The sequence below is a fragment of the Setaria viridis genome, chromosome 6 (genome assembly GCF_005286985.2).
Source record: "Setaria viridis chromosome 6, Setaria_viridis_v4.0, whole genome shotgun sequence".
NCBI lineage: Eukaryota > Viridiplantae > Streptophyta > Magnoliopsida > Poales > Poaceae > Setaria > Setaria viridis.
The window spans coordinates 1,461,338-1,487,037 of NC_048268.2; the positions used below are offsets into that span (position 1 = coordinate 1,461,338).

At 44.5% G+C, this 25,700-nt stretch overlaps 5 protein-coding genes across 7 annotated transcripts; 3 read left to right on the forward strand and 2 right to left on the reverse strand.

The window, feature by feature from the left end:
• The first annotated feature begins 1,880 nt into the window (after nt 1-1,880).
• Nucleotides 1,881-4,103, forward strand: LOC117861128 (uncharacterized). The gene has a single exon (XM_034744630.2). The coding sequence runs from the start codon at nt 1,881-1,883 to the stop codon at nt 4,101-4,103; it is 2,223 nt and encodes a 740-aa protein (XP_034600521.1).
• Nucleotides 4,104-6,192: 2,089 nt separating this feature from the next.
• Nucleotides 6,193-8,672, forward strand: LOC117860266 (uncharacterized). The gene is made up of 4 exons (XM_034743530.2): nt 6,193-6,502; nt 6,609-6,669; nt 7,572-7,716; nt 8,088-8,672. The coding sequence occupies exons 1-4, from the start codon at nt 6,280-6,282 to the stop codon at nt 8,337-8,339; spliced, it is 681 nt and encodes a 226-aa protein (XP_034599421.1). The 5' UTR covers nt 6,193-6,279; the 3' UTR covers nt 8,340-8,672.
• Nucleotides 8,673-9,326: 654 nt separating this feature from the next.
• LOC117860267 (uncharacterized) lies at nt 9,327-10,952 on the forward strand. The gene is made up of 3 exons (XM_034743532.2): nt 9,327-9,728; nt 10,250-10,532; nt 10,679-10,952. Exons 1-3 carry the CDS (start codon nt 9,630-9,632, stop codon nt 10,687-10,689), a joined length of 393 nt encoding a protein of 130 aa, XP_034599423.1. The 5' UTR covers nt 9,327-9,629; the 3' UTR covers nt 10,690-10,952.
• A 1,010-nt stretch (nt 10,953-11,962) lies between these two features.
• Nucleotides 11,963-16,441, reverse strand: LOC117860264 (ethanolamine-phosphate cytidylyltransferase). Of its 2 annotated transcripts, none has more exons than XM_034743527.2 (10): nt 16,132-16,441; nt 14,699-15,083; nt 14,235-14,470; nt 13,912-14,069; nt 13,455-13,526; nt 13,268-13,335; nt 13,019-13,136; nt 12,814-12,873; nt 12,606-12,728; nt 11,963-12,516 (listed from the first exon to the last, which is right to left on the reverse strand). In XM_034743527.2, exons 2-10 carry the CDS (start codon nt 15,064-15,066, stop codon nt 12,445-12,447), a joined length of 1,275 nt encoding a protein of 424 aa, XP_034599418.1. In that variant the 5' UTR covers nt 15,067-15,083; nt 16,132-16,441; the 3' UTR covers nt 11,963-12,444. The 2 variants fall into 2 exon arrangements, with proteins under 2 accessions (XP_034599418.1, XP_034599419.1); XM_034743528.2 differs by having other exon boundaries at nt 16,179-16,440.
• Nucleotides 16,442-19,803: 3,362 nt separating this feature from the next.
• On the reverse strand, nt 19,804-24,774 carry LOC117860263 (26S proteasome non-ATPase regulatory subunit 1 homolog A). 2 transcript variants are annotated; one of them, XM_034743526.2, is made up of 11 exons: nt 24,519-24,772; nt 23,550-23,719; nt 23,350-23,452; nt 23,097-23,265; nt 22,854-22,988; nt 22,385-22,722; nt 22,162-22,297; nt 21,793-22,041; nt 21,446-21,666; nt 20,360-21,338; nt 19,804-20,245 (listed from the first exon to the last, which is right to left on the reverse strand). In XM_034743526.2, exons 1-11 carry the CDS (start codon nt 24,674-24,676, stop codon nt 19,919-19,921), a joined length of 2,985 nt encoding a protein of 994 aa, XP_034599417.1. In that variant the 5' UTR covers nt 24,677-24,772; the 3' UTR covers nt 19,804-19,918. The 2 variants fall into 2 exon arrangements, with proteins under 2 accessions (XP_034599417.1, XP_034599416.1); XM_034743525.2 differs by having other exon boundaries at nt 23,097-23,452; nt 24,519-24,774.
• Between the last annotated feature and the right edge of the window lie 926 nt (nt 24,775-25,700).

Here is a 25,700-nt window from a genome sequence, read left to right on the forward strand (position 1 = left end):
ACTATTCCAACTTAGGAGGAACTAGGGAAGTTTATATGAAGAAATATGCACATAAAAGTTTGGATGCTTTAGGCATGCTTCAACACCCTCAACCAAGTTCAGATCCTATCCCTACACAAAGACACACACGTTTCCGTTCGGTTGGTCCTCATTTGAGTAAGACCACAAACATGGTCAGTCTTCACTTTTGTTTTATAATTCTTTTAAGATAAAGGAATGTCATCATCAGCCTTAGAATATACAGCAATAGTACATATCGAGCTACTCAATAAACAGCACGGTAGGAAGTAAAGTAAGCGCATTTTGGGACGTCTACAAGGCAAGATCTCAGATTCGGTAAGTCATAAACCACTGCACCTTGTATCTCCAACGAGCACTTGCGTCAGGACACTAGCTGCCAGGAGAAATCAAAACAGCAGACTTTGGTAAAATGGTAAGTGACTCCACAGCCTTGTAAAGAAGTGCTTGGTTTTTCATCAGGGTTTCTTTTTAGGTGATCTGTTCTTACCTCAAATCCCGATTGTCCATGTTTATTACATGCTTCATGAGGCACATATTTTGGCAAAAGATTTGCAAAATTTAGATAGTGATTATTTGGTTGACCATGAAATCCTCCATTTGAACCTCTAGGAAGTCCTCGCAAACAAGGGCTAGCCAGTACTGGTTATTCACTGAAATTCAAAGCGTTTATGGTTTTTGTTAACTCCTCTTTCCAGCCTTCATATTCAAAGTTTGTGAGATTAAGGGTAAGAAAACATTTATGCCAAAGCACCTCAACTATGTTGATTAGAAAAGGCCAAAAAAAAGTAAGAGGAGGAATAGGGCAGCATCTATGTGTCAAAGTGCAACTTCTCTATTGTTTCCTCTACCTCATTTCAAGAATTATGTGTGCTGTTTGACTTGCACAAAAAAGAATAGCTCTTAAAAGTAATATCTTCTGTTCATGTAAGAGTAGTGACCCACATAGAGAGTCACAGAATTCACATATGCATATCTCACGAAACACTATTTGTAAAATAGTAACCACCCCCCTCCCCCCCCCCCCCCCCCCCCCCCCCAACCAAAAAAAAAAAAGGAAAACACCTGAAAATAGCAGACAAGGTTTGATCTAGTGCGGCATACCCTTTGCCATAGGGCAAAGGTGGCATGGATACCAGTGATAGAACCCTCCGGCCCTCCACTACAGAGGAAAATTAGTTCCTTTCATGGATTGGAGCGGTTACAAAATACAAAATTGTGGCAGTATGAGACTCACGGTAGATACAAATATGAAATCAAAGATACCATTCTGATACCAGTTTACCCTATATATTATTGGAGAGGTCTGTCAAATTTGAAAAGCGTGCCTCTTGAAGTATGCGGGTGTGCTATAAAAGGAAATTGAGGGAGCATTTAATTAATTAGACATGCTGCAGAAAAAATATATGTTGATTTGACGAGTTCAAATTTGAATAAAGATAATTAAATTTCATATGAAACCATACTTTTTCGTGTATTTTCTACTGTATCTGTATACAAATTCAAATATAGCTCTTCATTAATGAAATGATGCATAGTTCTCCTATGTATTCGAGGAAAAAACTCAAATAGAGCAGAAATTTCCAATAGGAAATATGAAAAATGTTAATATCCTATGGCATGAAGAACTTGAATAATGCAAGTAATCACCATTTTACAACCCCTATGAAATAAAACACGGGGAAATAAGTTTAATGTTATCAATGAAAATAAAACCAGACTGTATCTACTTAGGAAGTATAACAATGATGTATAAATAGCACTGGAACAGAGTAAGTCTAATGATTGTTGGGACAAAGCGAGTGAGAACTTACAGCATTATAATCTCCTTTGTGAAGGTTTACTAGGTGCAGTCAGGTGAGATGGAGAAGCAGGAAATGAATACCACAACCATCTTGCATCATTTAAAACATGGCTTGAATAGCCCAAGGGCAACTGTGATCCGCATTGAAGCATTAGTGGCAATTGCAACTTGCCTCTCCTTCTTTCTCCTCATATTTGGCTCATGGCGACGCTGGTGCAAGCATTGGTTTATCCAGAATGGTGTCCTGGCCGCATACACCTTGTCCTTCTCCTTGGTGACCTACACCATGGGTTCCATGCAATCGTCTGCAGCAAGGAATGAGATGTTCCCTGTGTGGGCTCTATCTTTGTTTCCTGTCCTTGGGTGCACAAACTCCATAACAGCTTACAGTCTCGATGACAACAAACAGTACATGAGGCACATGATTCAGCAGGTGCTCTGCACGGGATATGTGTTTCTCATTATTTGCACCATCACCAATAATCTTGCTGCAGTAGCTTCCATGCTGCTATTTTTTGAAACCCAGCAGAGAATCGGCTCAAGGATACTTGCATGTATGCTAGCAAGTGAATTCTGGAACCCAGATAAACAAATAGCTGATTACATGGAATCAGAGCACGAAATCGAGTCTCAGTATGATCCAGTAAGCATGAAAGGTTACACCTACCTGGTCCAGTGGAACTTCGGACATATGAAGTTGAATGCCACTACAGGTTATAAGAGGAAACTGGAGAGAAGAGAAGGTTCAGTTACCATTGAAAAAATATGGCAATGCAATAACGGATTGCTTGGCCCAGGTGATGCTAGCGGTGAGCTGAAGGACGTGTGCCTCTCCTTTGCATTGTTCCAGCTGTTGAAAAGACGCTTCATTGGCTTTCATTGTGCTGAAACAGGGCAGATGAAAACTAAAGATTTTGTGTTTAAAGGGCTGCTGTTAGAAAGAGAAGGTGGCTATGGACGAGCCTTCAACATTATAGAAGTAGAGCTGAGCTTCTTATATGATTTTTTCTACACAAAGTATGCTTTCAACTACCATCTGGGGTTTGGAGCTCTCACATGGGCCATTTCAACGACCTTATGCTTATGTTTCATTGGAGTAGTCACAGTGATACGGAGAAGCAGGATTGGTAGCAGTTCGGATGCCATCACTATCGTGAACACCAACACGATAGATATTATTATCACTCTCATTGTGCTGGCATCTCTTGCTCTTCTAGAGTTGCTTCAGGCCATACTTTATTGGGCATCTAACTGGGGCAAAGTTGCTTTGGCCTGTGACTATGTTCGCCAGCCATCATTGAAAAGATCTGCAAAAGTCATCCGGAGAGTTAAAGAATTTCTTAGCAGGTTTCCTTTACTTGAGCAATATTATTGGCAACATAAACTTGGGCAGTATTCGTTACTCGAGTCATATGTTTATAATTACCGATTAAATTTTAGTGGGAAAGTGAGATCACTTCCATATGGCCGTTCTACCGGTAACAATGGGTTATGTCCTCAGATCAATAAGTGCTGGTATGGGTTTAAGAAACGAAGCCAAAACAGAAAACTGTTCTTCAGAGGGAAAGGCATAAAGGGCCGTATAGCAGGTGAGCCAACCAGGTTAACAGTGCAGGTAAAGACAGCAGTTATTGATGCTCTTAAACGTACCAATGGTTGTCTAACGAAAGGAACATCATCCCTGCATTCAAACAATGTATATAGCAACATCTCAAGGGCTTTTCAGTTTCAACCTGACGATACTGAGATACACACTATCTTGATCTGGCACATTGCAACATGTTACTGTGAAATGGCACCCTCCAGCTTTTGCCCAAATGAGGACACGGAAGAGGGAAAGTTTCTAAAAGACCATCGAACTGTTGCTACACAATTATCCAAGTATTGCGCATACTTGGTGGTATCTGCTCCAGAGTTGCTTCCTGGCCACCAGTGGAGCACATCAGAATTGTTCAATGCAGTCGTGAAGGAAGCAAGGCGTGTTCTCAAAGGGGCTGATAACAGCTACCAGATAATGAAAAGTTTAGAAGAACCCATGGGAACAATCTTCCATCGAGGTGCACAGTTGGGTAGGCAGCTCGAAAGCATAAGCGACATCCCTCTGCGTTGGAAAGTGATGGCAGATTTCTGGGCTGAGATGATCCTTTATGTTGCACCATCACATAATGTGAAGGAACACATCGAACATCTCGCAAAAGGTGGAGAATTCATAACGCATCTGTGGGCTCTTCTTTTTCATGCCGGTATTGTTAGGCATGGAGAAGAGGATCACATTTTATAACTTTGCTTACATAGTTACTTGTGCTTCAGGGCATTCCGTTAAGAAGTTTAAATTATCTCATTTTAACATGTCTGAATATCAGTAAATGTTGGGTTAGCATCTGTGGGCAAACAATATGACCTATGAAATTTGGTAGGCAATGACAGTATTTATAACAAACTCTTGTAAAGATTGTCCTGTTGCAGTTGCTTTGTGTATTTACCAGCAAATAAATAAGGTTGGAACAACAATGTATCAACAAGTTAATTTGTCTCTCTATGCATAATTTATGTCAAGAGCAGTGATTTGTCATGCTTGGAACACGGAATTCACATTCATGTAAACAGTAATAGTTCACTGCCTCTGATAGTAGCACTAGTTTCACTCACATGACAGTTGTGGGCTGCAGCAGCTTTCAATCATTGAATGCGTTCTATCCTGATTCAGTGATTCTTTCCCATCAGATGGAACTAAAACATCTCTTCAGCCTAAATGGGGTAGTTTGTTTCAGTTGGACGCGCTGCAGGTACTTGAAACAGCACCAAACTTTTGGGTTGGGGGGTCAATTCCAGTATATATCAGGGAAAGAATTGATTACCGTAGCAGATCGTCGACAACACTGTCAGGCTACTCCGGCTCGCTCTACTCGGCGTCGGTGGCCTTCACTTCCTCTTCTCCTTCTCCCGCAGAGCACGCCACGCGGCAGGGCCCCCTCCGACCTTGGTGCGGAGCTGCGAATCCAAGGTCGACCTGCAATGCAATTCGCAATCAGTACATCGGCCACCAAAACAAGCATCGTTTTCTTTTAATTCCAGCACCTTGCCGATCTGGACGACTGGCGCGCGGCAGGACGTCGATGCGGAGGCGGAAGGCCAACTCAAGCATTTCGCCGAACACCCTGGGGGCGTTCGGTGGTCGTGGCAGGTGCTGCGTGGCGTGGCCGTTCTTGGCGGACGGGGTGGCAGCGCAGTGGACGCATGTCAGGATCGGATCCGACAAGGATTCACCCCGCATGCATCCTCGAAGTCGGAATCGATGGGCGTGAGCGACTGCATTTGGTCCCTTGCCGCCGGTCGCCCACTCCGTCGATCTCCATGTGGGCGAGGTGTACGGTTTGCCAGCGTACGACGAGAGCATGGGAACCCGTCCGTCGGTGTAGGCGCGTTGACACTTCTTGACAACACGACTGAAGGTTTTTCATCAAGCAATTTTGAATGGGATTCAAACTTGATTTCAAATACTCATGAACTTTGAACTTTGGATCAATTTGAGTGGGATTCAAAGCCTAAAAGTTCAAATCCCACTAAAAATAGATTAGAAGTTCATGAGAAATATGAGAAATTGAAATCAAGTTTGAATCCCATTTAAAATTGATAGAAAATTTATGAGGATTTGGAACAAGTTCAAATCCAACTCAAAGTTTTAGTGGATGAGAGCTCCGCAGGTTCATGGCTCTGGATGAGAGCTCGTAACATGTATGGATATAGATGAGAGCTCGAGACAAGTTTAGGAACTGTTAGGTGCATTTCGAGAGTACTGAGACTAGGACGAGAACTCGAGACAAGTTTAAGGGCTGCTATGTGTATTTTAAGAGTATCGGAATCAGGATGAGAACTCGTGATAAGTTTAAGGATCGTGTGTGAAATTTATGGTTCTGGTATTTTACGATTCTTGTATTTTGCTTGTCACCATTACCTCATGCATTTGAACCTCCTGTTAATAAAATGTGTAATGAATCTTTTGTAATTATTGTAACTTCGAAGCATGTCCTACTTTTTTTTATAGTAGTGTCCTACTTGTTCAAGTTGTTTTTGTTATGCTTCAATGTTATTTCACGCGATGATCTAGAGCTCCTCGGCACGTATTATGTCGACGAATACAACATCCATATCTTGTATTTTGTGGAAACAAGGGTCGCATGGGCACTAATTTTTTTACTATTTTATGGAGTGATATAACTTAGCAGGAACATTTTTTTTTCAGAAAAGAAATGGCCTAGTGATGACTGAATGAAAATGCCAAGTCGGCCGAAACCAACCAACGGATCTCCCAAAGCAGACACAGAACAGAGCAAAGCCCCGATAAAACCTCGGTATGCCATCCTCGTTCCTATCGCCATCTTCCCCTGTTTCTCTTCGCCCCTCCTCCTCCAACGCGCATCGTGCCATCCGCCGCCGCGCCGCGCCACGCCGCGCCGATGGAGGCCGCCACCGTGCCCAGATCCGCCGCCATGTGCCGCGCCGCTCCCGCGCTCCCGACCACCCGCGCCGCCGCGCGCGCCTTGGCCCTGCCCCGGCGCGCGCTCTCGGCGTCCGTCGCGGCGGCCCCGGCTCCGGCGCGGCGCCTGGTCCTCGCCGCGCGCCGCGCCGCTGACGGCGACAGCGTGGAGACGGCGCCGGAGGCGGTCCCAATCGAGAAAAGTCGGGCCCTTTCTTTGGTCTTCATGCTCCGCCGGTCTCGTCTGTGCTTGCCTGCTGATTGGGTTTCTCTAAGCTGGCTCGTGCTTTTCCCTGTGTCTGCTTGCAGGGTTCCCTCCCTTCCCCAGCGTCATGGACATCAACCAGATCCGCGAGATCCTCCCCCACAGGTGAGTGCCAGTCGCTTGTTTGCTTGCTTGCTCTTGCGGTCGAGCAGGCATTGCTATCGGACGACACGACTATAATGTCGAATTGTTGATGCAACACCTTCTAATATCATCGAAATGTTTCAGACCATAGATTGACCTCCCAGATGAGGTGGTCCATTCCTTTGCAAGTATGAACCTGATACTAGTGCTTTAACTCTGCTATTTCACACCTTGAGATCTATCCAGTTGTAGAGTCCCATTGACTCATGCCCATGACTCATGCCCATGACTCATGCCCATGTGCATACATCAGAGTTCTGCACGTTGTTAAGCAGCTATCCAAGATTAAGAGTTGTAACGGTAATTTGGCATCCTTGTGCGCTGATTGAACAGTAGATTTGTTTCTAGACAATGTAAAGAAATGATCAGAAAATGTGGTGACAGGCAGGGTGGATGGTAGCTGTAAAACTGTAACATTCTGCAATTACTCGTGTGTGCTTGCTGAAAAGTCCCAAGGATTTTGGCACAAAATCTAAGTGTTGTTGCAACTTCTCTACTGTCCTGGGCTCCTGGCTGTGGAGGTTGCTATAGTCAACACAATTCCATCACCATATTGACCCCTGATACATAGTACTTTAGCTGCATTTCTTTAAGGGTTTCAGATTTTTTTTATTTGTGTCTTCGTACCATATGCAGCAGTACCCTGTATGTTGTGTATATCTGCAACAAGCTTTACTTGCTGAAAAAAAGATATTGAAATTTTGAATGTCCAAAATGGGAATCGAACACCATGGCCGTGGCCCTTTGAATTCATGATATCTTGTGATCTGGAGATCTATAAGCATTACATTGAACGAACTGCATTCTTGTTTGGTATTTTTTTAAAAATATCTAATACCTATGCATGTGGATGTGCGTGTTAGGTTCCCATTCCTTTTGGTTGATAGAGTAATTGAATACAAGGCTGGAGAATATGCAGTGGGGATCAAGAATGTTACCATAAATGATAACTTCTTCCCAGGACATTTCCCTGAACGCCCCATAATGCCTGGTGTTCTCATGGTTGAGGTATGCACTGATTAACTCTGCTGCTGTCCTTGGTTTAGTGTATCAATCCTGTTTAGTAAGTGGATCGTACTGATCCTTGGTATAATTTACTTCTTTTTACAACATCACCAGAGGGCTCTGTCAATTTTTGTTCAAGTGAAGGATGGTTGTAATGTTTAATCCTGGAATTAGGTTCACCATGACTTCAATTCAGAAGTAGCCATAAATAAACAATAATTGAAGTGTGCAATTTTTTCATATCCATATTCTTTCGTGATAGTGAAAGTTTCCTTAACCAACCTGATATGTAGATGGTTGCCTCTCTACTGCGTAGTGTGTACCTTGCTGACCACATGCTGAATTCAATAACTCACCTGTACCTTCATCCACAGGCTATGGCCCAGGTTGGGGGTCTGGTGATGCTGCAACCTGAAGTCGGTGGATCCCGGGACAACTTCTTTTTTGCAGGGATTGATAAAGTTAGGTTCAGGAAGCCAGTAATTGCTGGGGACACGTTGATCATGAGAATGACTCTGACAAAGTACCAGAAGAGATTTGGACTTGCAAAGATGGAAGGAAAAGCTTATGTTGGTGGTGACCTGGTTTGCGAGGGGGAGTTCCTCCTGGTCAGTGCAACTGAATAGGGCAGAGATATGTAGCAACCCGCCAGATTCTGTTGCAGAGACATTGCCTAGAATGGGATCAGGTTACTTTCTTGAAAGAATAGTTTTGAGCTAAAGCATTTGAGGCAAATCCTTTACCTGTTGTTAAGTGTGTTGAGTCCATATTCACTCGAATTCTATCGTCTACCAGGGCAGAATTAGCTCTGTTGCTGTTGTAATACAGGATTACAGTATCTCAGGTAGTTGTTTGATGGAATAAACAATGATAGTTCGATTGTGCTTTGTGGAATTTCTTAGTGGAATTCCCCTCAGCCATGTGATCAGTTTCATAAATTTTCCGTGTATGTTCCAGCATGGTATGGCTCAAATTCTCTCATTTCTCAAGCATTCAAGATGTGCTGGTTTTGTTTTTTTTTTCCCTTGCATTTTCATAGTTTGTTCATAGATGTTCAGTATTGAAAGAAAAATAACAATTTATTATGACTTAATGCAGCATTGTGAGAACTGAGAAGACATGACTGCTGTCTGCATATAGTCCTGGTCATGGTTATTGAACATTCTTTCATCATAATAACTTGATAAGGCCGTGGAGCTTCCAGGAATTATCACAGTTGAGGACTAATAGTGCGTTGTGTTCAGCGGTATATGTGAATTTTCTTTCTGATTTCTGTGAGAATTGTTGTGGAAATTGAATGGTTTCCTATAGTATTCCTGCTATCATGAGTGGACCTATACCATTTGGTTCGTTAGCTGCCAGGTAATTTTTACTGGCTCCAGCGTGTGCCTTGAACTGTTCAAGCGCTCCTAGCCTGTGTCTGACCGTTCAAGTGAAGATGCATCACTAAACACTATTGTATGTTCTCTTCAGCGGCAGCTTTGCTGACTGATAGTATATGACAACCGCAGCACAATAGTCTTTGTTTTCTGTCACAAACAATTGCAGAGAACAAAAAAAAAGGAGCAATGAAGAAGTACTCAACCAACGGCATGTATCGCGAGTTCACAACAAGCACAAAGTCAACTAGAACCGGTCAACACCCCAAATATCGTTAAATTACCTCCGAATTTGCGAGGTATTAACCCAGATCCAGGTCATTTGGGTTTGCTGGTCAACTCTTGTGATCCGGACGCCATTAGGAGGCGTAATCGGGTCGATTAAGTCGGTCCAAACTCCAAACACCCCCACACTATATACTCATCCAACTTAAGGAGAGATGAAAGTTATCAGAGTGCCTTGAGCTCTCTTCAAAAGTTCAAACCAAGGGGATTAGATACTGACTGTCCTTAAAGAGTTATCCGTGTTTGGGTTTCATGGCGAATCTTGTGGCAATGAACATAAAGAGGAAGGACGTCGAGGTGGCAAGCCATGGATTCGCCACCTTCCTTGATCCCAAGAGGATCAAGCTACAGGTACGGCAATTGGCAAGTGATGCTCTACTAATTGTAAAGATACTTATATGGTGGTGACTTTTATCTTAAGCGTACCGGTTAGTTGTAAACAACAGGTTTGCGTTTTGAAGCTGCAGTAGCATATGGCACAGTTTTGGGTGTGATTTCTTTTGTCCTTGGGGAATTGAACTGTTTCATGTGAAAATTTTGTAAAATCCCATGAAACGGTCTGGCTTGGAATGGAGAGTTTTTGGGTACTCCAGTTGAGGGAGAGAGCTCACAGCTAGACCAAAGAAATACACACTGTGATGGTTGTGGAAAAGCATGTAGTATATATAAAAGGCATAATAGTCAGTAGCCTGTTCATACGTGGTTTCAGGATCTTTTTGTGGAAGGTCATCCACATGGCAAGATAACGAATTCAATTCAGAATTCGTAGTGCTCTGCTGTCAAATGGATCTTGATGTGAGCAACATAACACACCTTAAACATTCAGATCACTAGCTCATGATTCCATGTTTGCTCTGCCCTGCTGTCATCAGGATGCGTCTGTGATTCCGGAAATGATGGAAGAAGAGAAACCACTTGCAGATGCAGATTCAGATGCAGGTGCTCCACCAGCTGGTATGCATCCAACCATGATCATGCCCTTACTGTCGCCGCCAACTCAGGGCCAAGAGGCTAATGCTCATGGCATCACTGTGAGCACTGAATCTGGGAGCAAATCTTCAGAGGCACCATCGACCGCAGACCAGGCGGCGCCGATGGACATCGAGGATGATGTCCGGCAGCCGCAGCCGGGCCAGCATCCTCAGTTCTGGTCAGGTGAGTAAGGCCATTTTGACATTCAGAGATTTGGCTGGATATAAACAGAGCTGGAGCTGTGACCTTTCACGGTAAAAAAAAAAAAAACTGGAGAAGGTTTGTCAGGTGAAAGATTATGATGAGTGGTGTTATCCTACAAACTGCAGGTTTCTTCTGATGACTGGCACCTCCAACTCCAAGTCATGCAACAAGGCGCTGCTGTTCGATTCAGCTACTGTCACCTGCTAGGTCTGTACATGTTGGATTGAATTTGCTGCTGCAACGTGTAGCTTCCTGCACTTGGCGCTGCTGCAATGTATGCTAGTCTTCAGTTGTTTGGTACATGTAGTTTCTCTGTTTAAGGTATACTGATGTAAGCATGTGATGTATGGAATAGTTTTTATTTATTTTTTGGAACGAATGCACCACGAGATTGTGCCATTTCTATTTTCTATTAAGGAAGGAGAAGATTACAAGCAGGCGGAGGCGGCCCTGGGAGCCTGGGAGGCCACCTACAGGAAAGAACAGAAACCTGTACAAAGCTTCTGAGCTAAGCTACTGCAATCAGCATCGCATGGATGGAATAGTTTTAACTTTTAACTGTGAACCAGGAACCTTCTTAAGTTATACTTGTAAGGTTGACGGTAAAAATTAGCAGATCAGACCGGACCTGACCGGTTTAGTCAAATTACTCAAAATGTAAATTCAACTTCATCATTGCGTAGCTCTCGTTGAGACGATCAAAATACATATGTAGAACATCTTATTTGGAATTCAGATAAGTGAGTTATGACCTCATGAAAAATCTGCACCTAGGAAAACCGGTTAGACCGGTTTGCTAGGGCGGTCATATTGGTTTGATCTGCGTAATTCAAGTTAGGAGTTATACTTAACATGGGATTTGTTAGACCGGTTTGCTAGGGCAGTTATATTGGTTTGGTCTGCGTAATTCAAGTTAGGAGTTATACTTAACATAGGATTTGTAAGAGTTTCGACTTCTAATTGGACAAGACCTCCCTTCATTACGGTCAACCTATCTTTTACTTTTACTAGTTTTCTTCTTTACCCTACTTTTCCAACCCCATATGCTATTTTTCTCTTATCTCCATGGCATAAGGAAGTGCCCTAACTGGCCTGCCGAGCCTAGGTTAACCCAAGGCACTCCTACCCCAACTGGATCCCTTCTGGGTGGATGTTCGTTGGATTCTCGCCGCGCGACCGGTCTACCCGGCTTGCCAAATCGATTTGCTGGAAAGACGCTGCAAGGAGCTCATCTAATCGATTTGCTGCAAAGACGCTGCAAGGAGCTCATCTAGGCGCTGCTCGAGTATTTGGCGTGGCACACTTTTGCGCCGACATACATTCAATTGGCACTGCAGTACAAAGAAATAAAGCTCGTCTGCAGTGCCCGTGATAAACAGTGAGAATAAACCCTGATAAACAAAGGGGACTAATAACGCCAAAAGACCGGCAACAATTTCCATAGACATCTAATCATGACAAGGTTATTTTCCTCAGCAGTGTAACCTTTCAATATAACATGGTACAATCAGGGAGTATGCAACGCTAATCACTCCACACGCTGTCAAGTAGTAACACAAGTATACAACAATGATTTCGCTGAAGATGCTCAGCTACAAATATATATATCCCCTCCAGGGACAACAAAGTCAAAAAAGAATCATGTATGAACTTTTGATGTCAAGTGAGCGTTCTTCCTAAAAGGGCCATAGCTGAAGAATGTGGCAGTTTCTCTTTTAACCCCTAATTTAGTTCCACCAGCCAATCATCACCGCCGAATGGCTGTCAACTATCACTATGACCTGTCTATAGCTGATTATCTGTTCCAGTCTCTGCTGGAGAATAACATCAATACAGGTGGCCGCACGAATTTCCTCAATTTGTTGCAAAAATATAGGCACTTTCTGCAGCACTAGTCTCCAGAAACAAATTTCTTTTGTGTGTAGTACCTGTCTTCACTAGCCTTCTTTTTCAAGTTCCTTTTCTGTTTATGAAAGCCCCAGCAACAGCATTTAGCACAGGTAAAAAGGGATCAAACAAAATTATGATCTATGAGCCTGTGACATTGCGTACCTTGTAAGCTTCATGATTGTCAACTATTCTTGTCGCCACTGAGACTGATGTTATAGATTTCGGGCTCGTGATTGTCTTAAAGATACCCATGCTCTTTGGAACAGCATAAGGATCAATTTCACCCTGCAGCACCCACTCATCAATTTTCATGATAAATTCAGCGACTACATGTAAGTTTGTCTTTGACATCAGTTCATTAAGTACTTACAGCTGGATTGCCCTCAGCTACAGTTCCATGCACAACCAATGAAATGTTAAACGTGGTGATCTGGACCAGGATATGAAAATAAATCATGAGGGTACATACATACAAAATTGTCAAACATATTCTTATAACAATCACAGCATGCTCGCCACATGATATTTTAAGCATGACAAAATATATACAAATGAACTTATGGACAAAAACATACCATGTCCTTCGAAACTTCCCATGGCGCGCCAATAATGACTTCATCAACATAGCGACAGGCAAGCACACTAAGAGTACGCTCATGAAGATGCATGATAGGACGATATCCTCTTCTATCCCTGGACAAATGATTCTTATATAAGATTGGTATTTTTATTCATAATGACAAGCTATTTTGACAGGATCATGCTGATATATACTATTCTTCTTTTTTGTTTGTTAAATCTTAAGTGAAGAAATGGTATAAAACCTGATAGACTGGTCATCATGGACACCCACAAGAAGGAAGTCGCCAAGTTGTCTAGCACTTCTGAGGATCTGCATTAAATGAAAGGTATAATATTAACACTTTACACTTTAGTTGCATATGAACCAAACTAGAGAAAAAAATTGTAGGTTATGGTAAATTGATCTGCATGAGAATAAGAAAACGATACCTCAACGTGGCCAGCGTGGAAAAGATCAAATGCACCATCTATATATACAACACGAGCACCTGGCGAAGGAGCCTGAGTGCATATGAGCATATTGTTCAATAAATGCAACACAATGGCATTATGAAGACTTAAATCATAGGAATATATATAGAAACCCACTAACCACTTAACGCTGGATAGTCAGAAAATCAATAAAAACAATATTGAAAAGGCAGGAATATCAATCACTCAGGATCAAAATTGAAAAGTTACAATTAAGGCATGATTAGTTAGGTTAGTTGCAAATGCTATATCAGGCCACTTTCTGTAAATTCCCTAAAAGGTTGATCAAACTAAGGTCACTAAAATGTTCTTGTCCTTTCCTTGATGGAAAGCTGAGGGTGGATGTGGCCTCCATTCTATATAAAAGGTCAGACATGGAACAGTAAGACCGGTAAGCAATCTTAAGAGCCCATACCTGCCCATTTGAAAACTGCATGATCCGGCGAGAAGTAGGAAGAAAATGAGATAGATGACTCTTCACTTCATCATTTGGTTTCGCTCCAGCCTTCTCATCAACATCAATGTTAAAATCAGTGTCAGCATCTTTCTGCTTGAATGTTAGCAATATCCTCCCTGAGTACAAAGTGTGACATTTCTGTGTAAGATTGCAATTGACGAGAAAGGCAACATGTTGAACAAGCTTGAAAAGCTTTTCCAAGTAATGAATTATATGCTTAACTGTAAATATCATATTCAGGGAAGTATGACCCAAAAAATAGTGAGGCTACTGAACCTTACCAACTATATCCGTGCTCGAGACACCTTCTGTTCGCTTGATTTGCTTGTAACGCCCAACCTTCTTTGCTAATGCATATGCATCGGTGCCATCAGGTAGAAGACAAGGATCATCTCCATGAATAATGTAATCAATGCTGTATTTGTTGAAAAGAGTATTCATGAACTCTTCTGTGATCTCATAGGGTGCATTGGGAATGACCTCATCAACCCACTTCAGACCACTAACAAGAGTCAACCTAGAAAGAGAAAATATACATACAATTAATAGGGCCAATTGTTCCAGATTTCAGATAATGATGAAAGTCAGTAAGCTTAGATCATCAGAAAAATATACATACGAGATCAAATTGAAAATGTTGCTCTGTGCTTTTCAGTCAATTTGATAAACCACTGCTAATATGAACAATATTTTCAGGAAAAAAAAATAGTGCACTCCACAGAACAATAAAATTAAACTTCCATACCTCTCTTCCATAGAAAGGACAGGTGGGCCCTTGTTGGCGACAATCTCCTCATCACTGACAACACCAACTACCAGCTGATCTCCCAACAATTTGGCCTGTCGCAATGCATTTGCATGGCCGTAGTGCATGAGGTCAAAGCATCCATCCATGTACACTCTCACAGGCCTTTTGCGCTCCCTCTTCTTTGGAACTTGTCCTAGGTATGGCCAGAAATACGGTGCAAATGGAGCGCCAATTCCACCAAAGTAGCCCGTGGATAACATAAGAATTGCAATAGTGATCATAACTCCTCCAATTCCAAACAACTGTGAATAGTATCCGCTATTCCAGAGCCCCTGGTGGCTCTCAAACGCTAGCAAACCCATCATCTTCAAGGTGGATTCTTCTGTGAAAAAAGTAGAAGAGCAAAATGAGACTCCAAAGTTAATGGATTCTTCAGGCAAGTGGCAATCATATATGCAGCAAGGTAGTACAAATGTGTCATTTTCCAACATTTGGAGACACCAATAGCATTTGCAGCTAGATTTGTTGGCATTTTAAAAACAAGAAAGTGACTCGAAAAAGAAGGAAGAAAAGCATGGCTTTCTGACTACTTAATTGCGCATGGTTGGAAGGATCTCAGACGTTTAATCAACGTGCTTACCGATCACATCACGTTGACCAAATCGTAACCACCGGATATTTTAGAAAGCCACAGGTTTGGGCAAAGGAAAGATCATGGAGAATTTGGAAGGAAAAAAACAAACAGACTCGAATTGCTTTTACAAGAAGCCACGTAACAGCTCTAGAAAACATGACAATTGCATGACTAACAGCTCTACCTTCTTCCTCATCAAGAAATGCATGTTCATAAAGAAAACCCACATTAACTTTCAATACAGTTCATCAACACGTTGTTCTAATTCCCAATAGTAACAGAGAAAATAAAATACGGCGAGCAAGGGAATTCACAAATAAATTTGTGCTCCAATATCTTGTCAGCGATCAAACGAGCCAACATGCCCGACAAGGAATCAGATTCCCATCGCATCAGCCATATCTCAAGTTTAACATTACAGCCAATCCGTCACCCAAAAAAAAAATGCAGCCAACTAAGCAGGCAGGTAGAATTTATTGAGATTCGACGTTCCAGTAGGCTCAGGAGCACGGGAGGAAGGTTGGAAAAAGCAAAAGCGTCAGGCCGAATTCACGCCCACCCACCCGGAATCCAGTTACATCGCCGCACCGAAAGCACCAAATGCAATCGCTCACCCGTGATCCCAATTCCAGCGCAACATGAAGTACCAGACAAATCACATCGAAACGAACGGGAACAAAGGAACGTTTTTTTTTCTTCCTCGAACGACAAGCTGGCAGGGAGATCGACGGGGGATCGCGACCATAACAACGAAAACAAAAAAAAAACAGAGATTTTTTTCACACTGCATTCCAACCTGAACAACGAAGGAGCAAGCAACAGCGGGTGAGGAAACAAACGCACAGAGATCGGGCCGGCGCGCGGCGGCGGCACCGGCCGGCGGGCGCGAATCTCGCGTCAGAATCCGGGCGTGGCGCGAGATCTGCCGCGAGTGGCGGCGAGGCTCCCCGTTCTCCCGGTGCGCGCTTCGGTTCTCGCTCTCGTTCTTGGCTTGGGAGGGGAGCGGAGGAGGAGGAGGAGGAGGAGGAGAGGGAGGCCGGAGGGAGGGAGCGGGGGGAGAGAGCTCTGGCGCCCGCCGTCTCGTCCCCGTCTCGTGTGGCCTCGCCAATTGGGGCTGGTGGAAGCGTGGGTGTCTTCACGTCCACCAAACTGCCCGGGCCCACACGGCAGGAAGTACTGAGAGTTTCGCACCTGGACCCCTGACGGAAATTAAAATGCTGTATAAGTACGGCGATTTTGCCACACCCCGTGTGATGTTCCTTCGCCAGAAAGGAAGTGAAACCTTTGCTTTTTCGACAATATGCTCCCTGCACTGCATGGCTCGTGGTGGCTGAGCTTGGCTAGTTTTTTCAGCCACTAGCCCCTTGTTCACTTCCTACAAAACTCCCAACTTTGGTACTATGCAAAAAGAAGATTCTCCATCACATCAAACTTGCGGTACATGCATGGAGTACTAAATGTAGACGAAATCAAAAACTAATTGCACAGTTTTATTGTACTTTGCGAGACAAATCTTTTGAGCCTAATTAGTCAATATTTGGACAATAATTCACAAATACAAACGAAACGCTACAGTGTTGCTACAGTAATTTGGCACCTCCCAAATTCGCAAAGTAAACAAGGGCTAGATGTGGACCTAGTTTCTAGAAAGCATGGCCTATCAAGTCTAGGCTCATCTTCTTGGTTTCTCCATAGCAGCAAACAATGTAGTCCTCCTATCAAATATGTTTGATGTTTATAATTTCTTCGACCTTGATTAAAAATTTTCTTTAGAGCACAACTTGTAGGATCCCATTAAGTTCATTGAATACTATAAATTTTAGATAAATCTATTTATGTTTATAAAAGTAAATGTTTGAAGAGAGTTGTTGAGAACCAAATTAAGTTTCGACCAAATTAAATAAAAAAGTATGATAGACTTTATGATCCATCTCCCTCTCATTTCTCCATGTTGGAGAATCGGTCACGGGTCACAGGTCCAAGGGACCGTGTGATCCGGGAAAACCCTGAATCTACCGAAGCCCCTCTGGATGCGGATTGACGGGCTTTCTCCCCCTCTCTCCCTCTCCACCCAGAAGTTCCAGACAGCAGGTAAAGGCGCATACCCGGGAAAGGTACGCGTAGGATGCCGGAGGATTCCGGAGAGGGCCGGAGGTTCCCATCCCGGAAACGATTAGCGAGATGGATGGGACCCCACCACCAGCTTCCGCAAAGTCCACAGGTTCGGTTAAGCCAGGCGTGTGTTAGCCCTAAGCACGAGTTTGTTGAATCAACCCCACCTCCAGTACGGAAGGTCCACGTACAAGGCCACCACGTTCGCCCTGAGTACGGAAACCCTCCATACCACGAAGAGCGAAGGTATAAGACTAGAGTGCCACTAAAAGGGGTGCCACAGGTGGGAGGGGCCGTACCGGGGGTAGAAGAGTCTTCTACCCAAAAAGTTTCGGTTTTCCAAGGCTATAAATGGGCGAGCCCTGAGCTCGTCTAAGACACATCATTCTAGCCACTCAGTCCCCTATAAATTCTTTGGATAAGTGTCGTGTCCTAGAATCACCCTCTACTGTTTGAGCATTTTGTAACCACCAACATTCCACACTTAATAGTAGAAGATTCTTTGAAGATAGATCATCTGGCTAGCAATTTCTAGAGTACTTTGGAAGTTTATTATGTTATAAGCCAACTTTAAAGATGGATCATTTGACTAAGGTCATGTAAGGCTATCCCTTTATAATTATGTGTCTAAGAGCGCAATATAATTATGAATCCTACTTGACCATAGTAGTATCATCGCAATCTTTTTTATAGAATTGACGTATGAGCCTCAGGGACCACTCTAGCATTTACCTGTTTAGACATGCTGCACGAGCAAAGATTTTATTTAGCATCAATTAGGCTATGAGCATAAACTCAATCCTTTATCACTCGACGTCATCCAAGTATACGCCGGCATAGTACGTACCTATGACGACACACCATGTGTTGTTTGTTTTTCCGAGGCGCATCCGGTTGGTTGCATTTTGGGTGAATCAGATTCTATATTAAACCTTTTACTTCCCACTGCCCTTTTGCTGCCGCTCTTTTTTTTTCCAACAAAATTTAATAAACATTTTAAACTTTCACATCATTAGATTTTTGTCATGAAATATGCTATACAAATATTTTCTATCTTTGAGTATATGTGGCAATTTGTAGGGGGGAAAAACATATGGTAAGGCAAAAGGCAGTGACAATAAACTGAAACAGAGGTTATAGTCCCTTCTTAAATATTGGCAAGGCCCTTATGATTTCCTGGATTGGAGGTAATCGTGGCAAACTTGCAGGGTCTCATGTGCAAAAGCGCCATCGGAGGAAAAGAACAAAACAGAGCCAGAGGAGATCACGCCGAGGCGCAGGCTGGGGGGTGGGCCCCGCGGCCAGACTGCCTGCCCGGTCGGGTCGGGTCGCGTACGTACGCCGCTGTCCGTGCCCGTCGCAGGGCACTGTCGCTGGGCCCGACGGCACGCGCCCCGGGGCCTCCAGTCTCCCTCCCTCTTCCAGCTGTGCCGGGCGGTGGGACCCGCCGGCCCTCGCGGTGTCGCGCCGGCGTAACGGCATTGGCTTTGACCCGTCCCGCCGAGAGGGAAAGAAAGAGACCGTCCTCCTTTCTAGAAGACCGGGAGGATGGGATCATGGCGAGGGGATGGCCACGGTGCTTCTACAGAGCGGGCGAGACGCGCCTCCGGAGTCCAGGTGGCCGGATGCCAGGTGACCGACGGCAAACGCGTGAGATTTTTTCCGTGTACACGACCGGATGATGCTCAAGATTGGGCTGAAAAGCTGAAACGGCTGATTTGTTGTGAGAGGAAAATACTGTTTGGTGTCTGATAAGTCGGCTGAATAAGCTGAAGCTGTCGAGGATAAGCTACTCAAGGTAGGCTCATCGCCTCATCTTAGGTTTGTTTCGAAGAGTAAACAAGTGTAGGGACTTGGACACGACAAACGTGGGATTGTGATGCATTTTTCAACCTCCACGAAACTTCCGAAAATTCATGTGGAAGAGGAAGGGGGGGGGGGGGGGGGGGGGGGGGGGGGAAGGTTCTCGTAAATTTCACGCGATGACGCAGGATGCAAAGTTTTCCGCCAGCCTTTTGCTTTGCCAAGTCCATTCCAAAATGCAACCCTGTTCCTTTCGAATTTGTTCCTGAATTTCCTAGCCAGTGCTACCCTGCCCAACAGGCTGGGGAGCACCCGTCTATTCCATCCACATCGGGATCGCATTCGAGAGCGACATGGCACATTACAAAATCGCCCATGCAACCCACGCTTACACCAAGCAAACTGCCCCAGCATATAGCATCCCACCTGCAGCATGCTATGGGACTCCCCAGATTTCCTTCGGCATCGCAATTGCGACACGGAGCATCAGACCGTGACCACCATCATTTCAAAGGCGAAAATTCCACCAACAATATGTTATCCACACGATAAATGCTCGAGGAAAAGTCTATTTTAAAGTTAAATAAATGAATTAGTGGGACGTTGCCAACAATACAAAGTTACAGACAACCCAAAGACGGTACAGGTCCTGGGGATGATCAACAGCTTCACGAGGTGTACTCGAACGCCAGGGGCGGCTGGGGCTCCTCGTCGACGGCCATGGCGGATCCCTGCTCACTGGCGTTGGGTGCGGCGGCGTTGTTCGCCGCGGCGGTCGAGGGGGCATCGGTGAGGACCAGCTCCTCGGCCTCAGTGGGCTTGAGGTCCCGCAGGAGGACAAACCCGGATGGCGCGGCCTTCACCGGCTCGTACCGGCTGTCTTCCAAGAACTTTATGAACTTCTCCTGGGCTGGGATGACCCGGGCAGGGTTCGTCAGGAGCTGGAAGGTCGGCTCTGGCTCAGGGGCCTTCTTCTCTGCAGCAGCACCGTCGACCTGAGCTCACAATCACAGATGAACCATGTGTCAGAGTCACGAGCAGTTGGATTATAAATCAAACAAAGCAGTTAATTCATCTCAGAAACTACTGATCAATCCTGCAACTCTTACCTGCATGGAAGTAGAAGCAGCAGAAGCGTCCTCGCTTGGTGGCGCTGCCTCTGCCTTCTCCTTTGCCTTGCTCTCTGCATCCTTCTTCGCCCTAGACTTCGCCTTGGCATACGTTGACAAGATAGCCGTTGGCACCTTGACTGATGCAGTTGCAGTCCGCTGAGTTGTCGGCTTGGGATAATCGAACAGCGATGGCTTGGTGTTCGACAGGAACTCAAACTTTGGCACTTTCAGATCGGAGTTGAGTCCGATGAGAGCTGTCGGGGAGAAGGCAAGGCTGATGAAGTAGGTGAGTGGGTACCAGTACCAGAACTGGGTGAAGACAGCCAGTCCGACAACGGCAGTGAGCCTGTCATGCTTTGACTTTGACTTGAGCTTGATGGTGACGTTCCTGCCGCCAGCATCAATGATGCCGGAAGCCAGTATGGCGCCCATTTTGCTCATGGTGTCCTCGTGCTTGTCAAGAATGATCTTTTCCAACTTGCGCCTGAATGCTCCAACACGTGAATCATAAGATTCATTGGTCTGGATCATCACCATTGCCATGGCAATCAGAGCGCCCTGGCGTACAAAGTCAACGACGTCTGATGTAAGAGGCTCCAGCAAGGAGATGGCTTCACTCAATCCTGTTCCGGCACAGGAGATTCCAACAGCTAGAGCTGCACCATAACGGACATGAGGATTGTATGATTCTGACAGCAGGGACACGATTCTGGGTGTCTGCTCAGGCTCGTTATACAGAACAAAGCCAAGGGCCAATACTGCAGTCCTCCGCACATCATCACTCACGTCTGACACAGCAAAATGCAGAAGCTGGTGGATAGCTTTGTTATTTGCAGTTCCCCTGTATGCTAGAGCCAATGCGTACATACCACCATAACGAAGTATGGGGTCTTGGTCTCTAGTCATTTGTTCAATCAAGGTGTCAGCTTCCTCTTCCCTGCCATACACCGTCAACGCAATTCCAAGTGACAGGCCCCTGGAGAGAGGAAAAGAGTGCATCAGAACAGGAACAACTTTACCATCTTGAGAAATAAATATGTACTGAGATATAACTTGTTCATCAAAAGGCATCCTATATCATACCTGATAATTTTCTCATGTTGTGTATCATGAGCATAGGCAAGCATCTCTGTGGCCTTCTCACTGGCCGTGCCAACCATAAGCAAGCCCATGCCAATGCCAGCTGCTTCGCCAGCCACAGCACTATCCGTGTACAGAACATTCTTAATGTCCTCACATATTTCCTCGTCTGCTGTACCTAATGCTGCAAGCCCGAGTCCTAAACAAGCACCATGCTGGACCACCTGAGTGATTATTATCCAAAGTTAGAATGGTAATGTGTGAATGTTTACTATGTACCTAGTAATCTAAGTAATAAAAATATACTGTAGTCATTTTCATGAAAGGAGAATGTGAGCCTGGAATTGTACCTCAGAACTGGTGTTGCGAAGACTCTCACGGAGAAACTCTTTGATTCCTTCACCATGGTTGGCATGAATCAAACCAAGAGCATAGAGGGCGCCTCCTTCCGAGTATGGACTAGCACTGCCAACAGCACCATTCTGAGGCAGGTAAGGAGCCATCAATGCACGGCCTTGTTGAAGATGGCCTCTATGAATGACGCCTAGTCCAGCAGTGGCACTGAACTTAGACCAGTTGGTTGCCCTACCGAGCCATTCCTGTAACATAGACCAGTATGAGAAAATTATAACGAGAATGCAACCATTGTAAACTGAGAACTGAAGATGCTTGACATTGGTGGCATCAAGTACACAGTGTGAAACAAATCATAATCATACCAAGTTTTCTCTGAGGAAGGTATCAACTGTTGTCCCTGCATGCATGATTGCATTGGAGCATATTGTTGCGCTGTGACAGACACTGTTCCTCATTTCCACGGCTTGCTTTATAGTCTTCAGAATTAAAAGATCAGATCTGTTCAATCAGGAAACAAATAAATGAGACATAAAACTAAAGTAAAAGTCAGCTATCATATAATTCAGTCAGACAATAGCACGTTACCTATTATGGCTGTATAGAAACTGTAATGTCAACTGAATAGATGTCTCTCCTGACAGAATATTCTTAAGTTTTGTCAGCCTATCAGCATGTGCTACTTTGTTTGGATCCACAGCAAGAGCACTGCCATTTGGCATATTTACATCATCTCCCATCTGGACATCACCAGTCGGTTCTGTAGAAGTATTAGCTGCTTGATCATTTGGTAAAGCCGGTCCGCTGTCAGGTTCAGCTCGGGCAGAACTCAATCCATCAAGGTGATTCCGCACATTCAGGAGGAAAGCCTGATTTTCATTTTCAGCAAGATCGAAAGCAGTTTGGTACGCTAGGAGAGCATCATCCTGGCAAATGAACATAAGATTTTAGGTCAAAACCTGAGGCAAACAGCAAACTGAACATACTATCTTATAAAAGTAACTCTAATGATGCAGAGCAAGAGCTATCTAATCTGGTAAAGGAGAAAAAAACATACCTGGCTCCCAGAAATAAGCTTGTCCAAGATGCTTGCAACAGTTTCAGGCTCATCCAAGAACATAAGACACTGGCAAATGCTCAAATAATCTGGGTTTGGCAATGTCTGGTATATTTTGACAAGACAACGTAGAATCTGGAAATACAGAAACAAAAGTGTTAGATCATTGAAATATTTTTGTGTGCCAATTACAAGCAGTTGAATTGTTTGGTCAGGACCCAATCATCCATAGCATGCCCTTACCTCCAATCGATATTCACGATGACTAACATATTGGTGAGACAGATTGATGCAATATGAAAGAGCTCCATGAATACCATCGCATCGAGAAATTGCTCCCTCAAGCTTATCCAGTCTCCTGCACTCAACAGCCATACCCATGGCCTGCTGATATTTTCCATCAAGAATGCACCTGAAAGGCAATGAAGTATTTGTAAGCTCAGAACTGCATTTTTTACAAACAGGAAAACAATGAATCATGAGGGTACTATCATACTTGTCCAGCATTCTTTCCACAATGGCCTCCAATCTTGGGTCCATCGTTTTATCTTCCCCTGCAGCCCTTGATCGGATGGCAGCATATTCATCCAAAGCTTTCGCTGAAGAAAGAACAGGGGCAAAAAGAAAAAGTAGCATTAGCACAATACTTTTAAGAGTGGCAACAGAAACTGCTCAGAGTGCACATGCGATCCTCACCTAGAAGTGTTTGAGCATAATCAGAGTCGTCAGAGACATCAAACAGGGATCCAGCACCAAGTGCATATGACAGAGCATCATTTAGCTCGCCCAAGTAGAAAAACACCTTAGAAGCAACTAGTGCTGCAAGCTGCCTCTGGTCAAACTCCTCGTCTTCATACAAACTCTCACTGCAAAAAGACAGATTACCACATTAGAGCTCCCGTTCGGTGACAAGTTTTACAGTTCTGTAACTAACTATCTAACTTCTATTTGAAACAAAAAGCAAGAAATAAGCCAATGAAAATTCACAGTAACCCAGTAAACAATGAAACTGTACTATTCAGTGACAAGTTTTGCAACTCTTTAATTATCTAGCTTCTATTTGAAACGAAGAGCAACTGAGTAAGCCAATGGAGAATTCACAGCAACCAGTAAGTACATAAAACAGTACTCCATATTATTTAGTGACAAGTTCTGCAACTCTTCATAAACCTAGACAGTAACATTTAATTCACACCCTACCATCACAGTTCAAACACAATTTTTCTTGAGATTTGTCAGCATAATCAAACCAGAAACTCTAGTGCTAAAGTTCCAACTTTTTTTTTTCACAATGCCATCCATGAATTGGATCGCATGAATCATAGCAACTACGAAAGGGCGCACCTTGGCGCTGTGAATTCTAGGTTTCTAGTTACCAACTACAGCACATTAAGCCCTCCCGAAACCTCCATCCGAACAGATCGAACCTAGGGTTCCCTGAAACAGGCTCGGAATCCAACCCGACGCGGCGCCGCTGACTCCATCTAGCCCGGTCTCTCCTCTCGAACCCGAATCGAACCCTAACCTAACCGAAATCCGCCTAAACCAAACGACCCGCGCGGAGACGGCGGCCCGCGCCACCCACCGCCCGCCGCCGGCAGTAGAGCGGGCAATCAGAGAGAAGGCGCGGGGCGAGGGGAGGAGGAGAGGAGGGGGGAAACTCACATGGAGGAGACGCTGGTGGAGATCTCGTGCCAGAAGGCGTGGACGAGGGAGTTGAGGCTGGAGAGCGCGTGCAGCTTGAGCTCCGGCGCCGGCTCCTGCAGCATCGCCAGCAGCGAGCCCGCCGAGCTCACCATCACCGCCGCCGCCGCCGCCGCCATGTCCTCGCGCGCAGTGCCGATCCGCCGCCGCAGGGTTCTCGTGTAGCCGGTCGCCGCCGGGGCGCGCCCTCCTCGTCGCCGCCGGGGGTGTGGGGGGATTTCGGGTGGGGTGGGCGGGTGCGCTTTTGCTGCGGTGCGGGACTTGCTTGGAGCAGAAGAAGATCGCGGATTCGCTGAGGAGGAGGGGCGCGAGGGCCCCGGCGCAAATATATGGGATCGAGGAGGGGGTATTCCGAAATCTGCTGGCGGCTTGGCAGCAAGCCGAGTCGGATGCGAAGCAGGAAGCGCTGCGTATTCCTAGTCGGATTTGCTATTGTTTTTTTTCCCTTTTCGGAGACGTATTTCTCCGGTCGTGGTGGTGTGGTCGAGTTTTTTTTTTTTTGCCTAAAAGGGCATTCTGCCAAGGTTTTTGGAGAGTGGATATTTTTTAAAAAAGAAATCATATTTTTTCTATTCTTATTATGATTTAATTTAAAACTCGATTTTTTTATTTATGGCTAAATGAGAAATGTTTAAAAAGAAATAATTTTATAGTTGAATGGAGCTCAATTTCTTATTTTATCAGTACATAAGAAACGTGCAAAAGGATAATTTCATTTGCTTGATTTTAAAAAGAAATAATTTTATAGTTGAATGGTTTCAAGGCTTGGAACTTTCATTTTGTGAAGGAAAAGGTTTTGGGTTCAAATGCAAACACAAAAGCTTGTCTTGGCTCTGTGACCCGGAACGAGCATTTTGCTTTAGGACCCGTATGAATCTTCAAACTCTCGTATGTTTCACTGTCTGGATCCTGGAACTCTTTACTGAAGCCTTAGAATATTGAAGTCCAGAATATGAAATCTGCAAATTTTAACCTCCAGGGACAAGAATCTGTAGGTTTGAGATCCTGACCATCCTATAAATCACGCAATAGATTTAGGTTATTAATTCAAGCACGGAGTATTAAACAAATCAACTGGCAAATCAAATTCAAATACACCGCGATGTATGCTATACTTTCTTCAGAATTTGCGCAGCAGAAACT

Coding starts and splice junctions, on each gene's coding strand:
- LOC117860266 (XM_034743530.2), top strand. CDS start 6,280: ATGGAGGCCGCCACCGTGCCCAGATCCGCCGCCATGTGCCGCGCCGCT. Junction 6,503..6,608: donor GGCGGTCCCAATCGAGAAAA/GTCGGGCCCTTT, acceptor GTCTGCTTGCAG/GGTTCCCTCCCTTCCCCAGC. Junction 6,670..7,571: donor CGCGAGATCCTCCCCCACAG/GTGAGTGCCAGT, acceptor TGTGCGTGTTAG/GTTCCCATTCCTTTTGGTTG.
- LOC117861128 (XM_034744630.2), top strand. CDS start 1,881: ATGGAGAAGCAGGAAATGAATACCACAACCATCTTGCATCATTTAAAA.
- LOC117860263 (XM_034743525.2), bottom strand. CDS start 24,676: ATGGCGGCGGCGGCGGCGGCGGTGATGGTGAGCTCGGCGGGCTCGCTG. Junction 22,723..22,853: donor AGCTTATTTCTGGGAGCCAG/GTATGTTTTTTT, acceptor TTCATTTGCCAG/GATGATGCTCTCCTAGCGTA. Junction 21,667..21,792: donor TTCGCAACACCAGTTCTGAG/GTACAATTCCAG, acceptor ATAATCACTCAG/GTGGTCCAGCATGGTGCTTG.
- LOC117860267 (XM_034743532.2), top strand. CDS start 9,630: ATGGCGAATCTTGTGGCAATGAACATAAAGAGGAAGGACGTCGAGGTG. Junction 9,729..10,249: donor CCAAGAGGATCAAGCTACAG/GTACGGCAATTG, acceptor TGCTGTCATCAG/GATGCGTCTGTGATTCCGGA.
- LOC117860264 (XM_034743527.2), bottom strand. CDS start 15,066: ATGATGGGTTTGCTAGCGTTTGAGAGCCACCAGGGGCTCTGGAATAGC. Junction 14,070..14,234: donor CTCGAGCACGGATATAGTTG/GTAAGGTTCAGT, acceptor CTTTGTACTCAG/GGAGGATATTGCTAACATTC. Junction 12,517..12,605: donor ACAATCATGAAGCTTACAAG/GTACGCAATGTC, acceptor TTTCATAAACAG/AAAAGGAACTTGAAAAAGAA.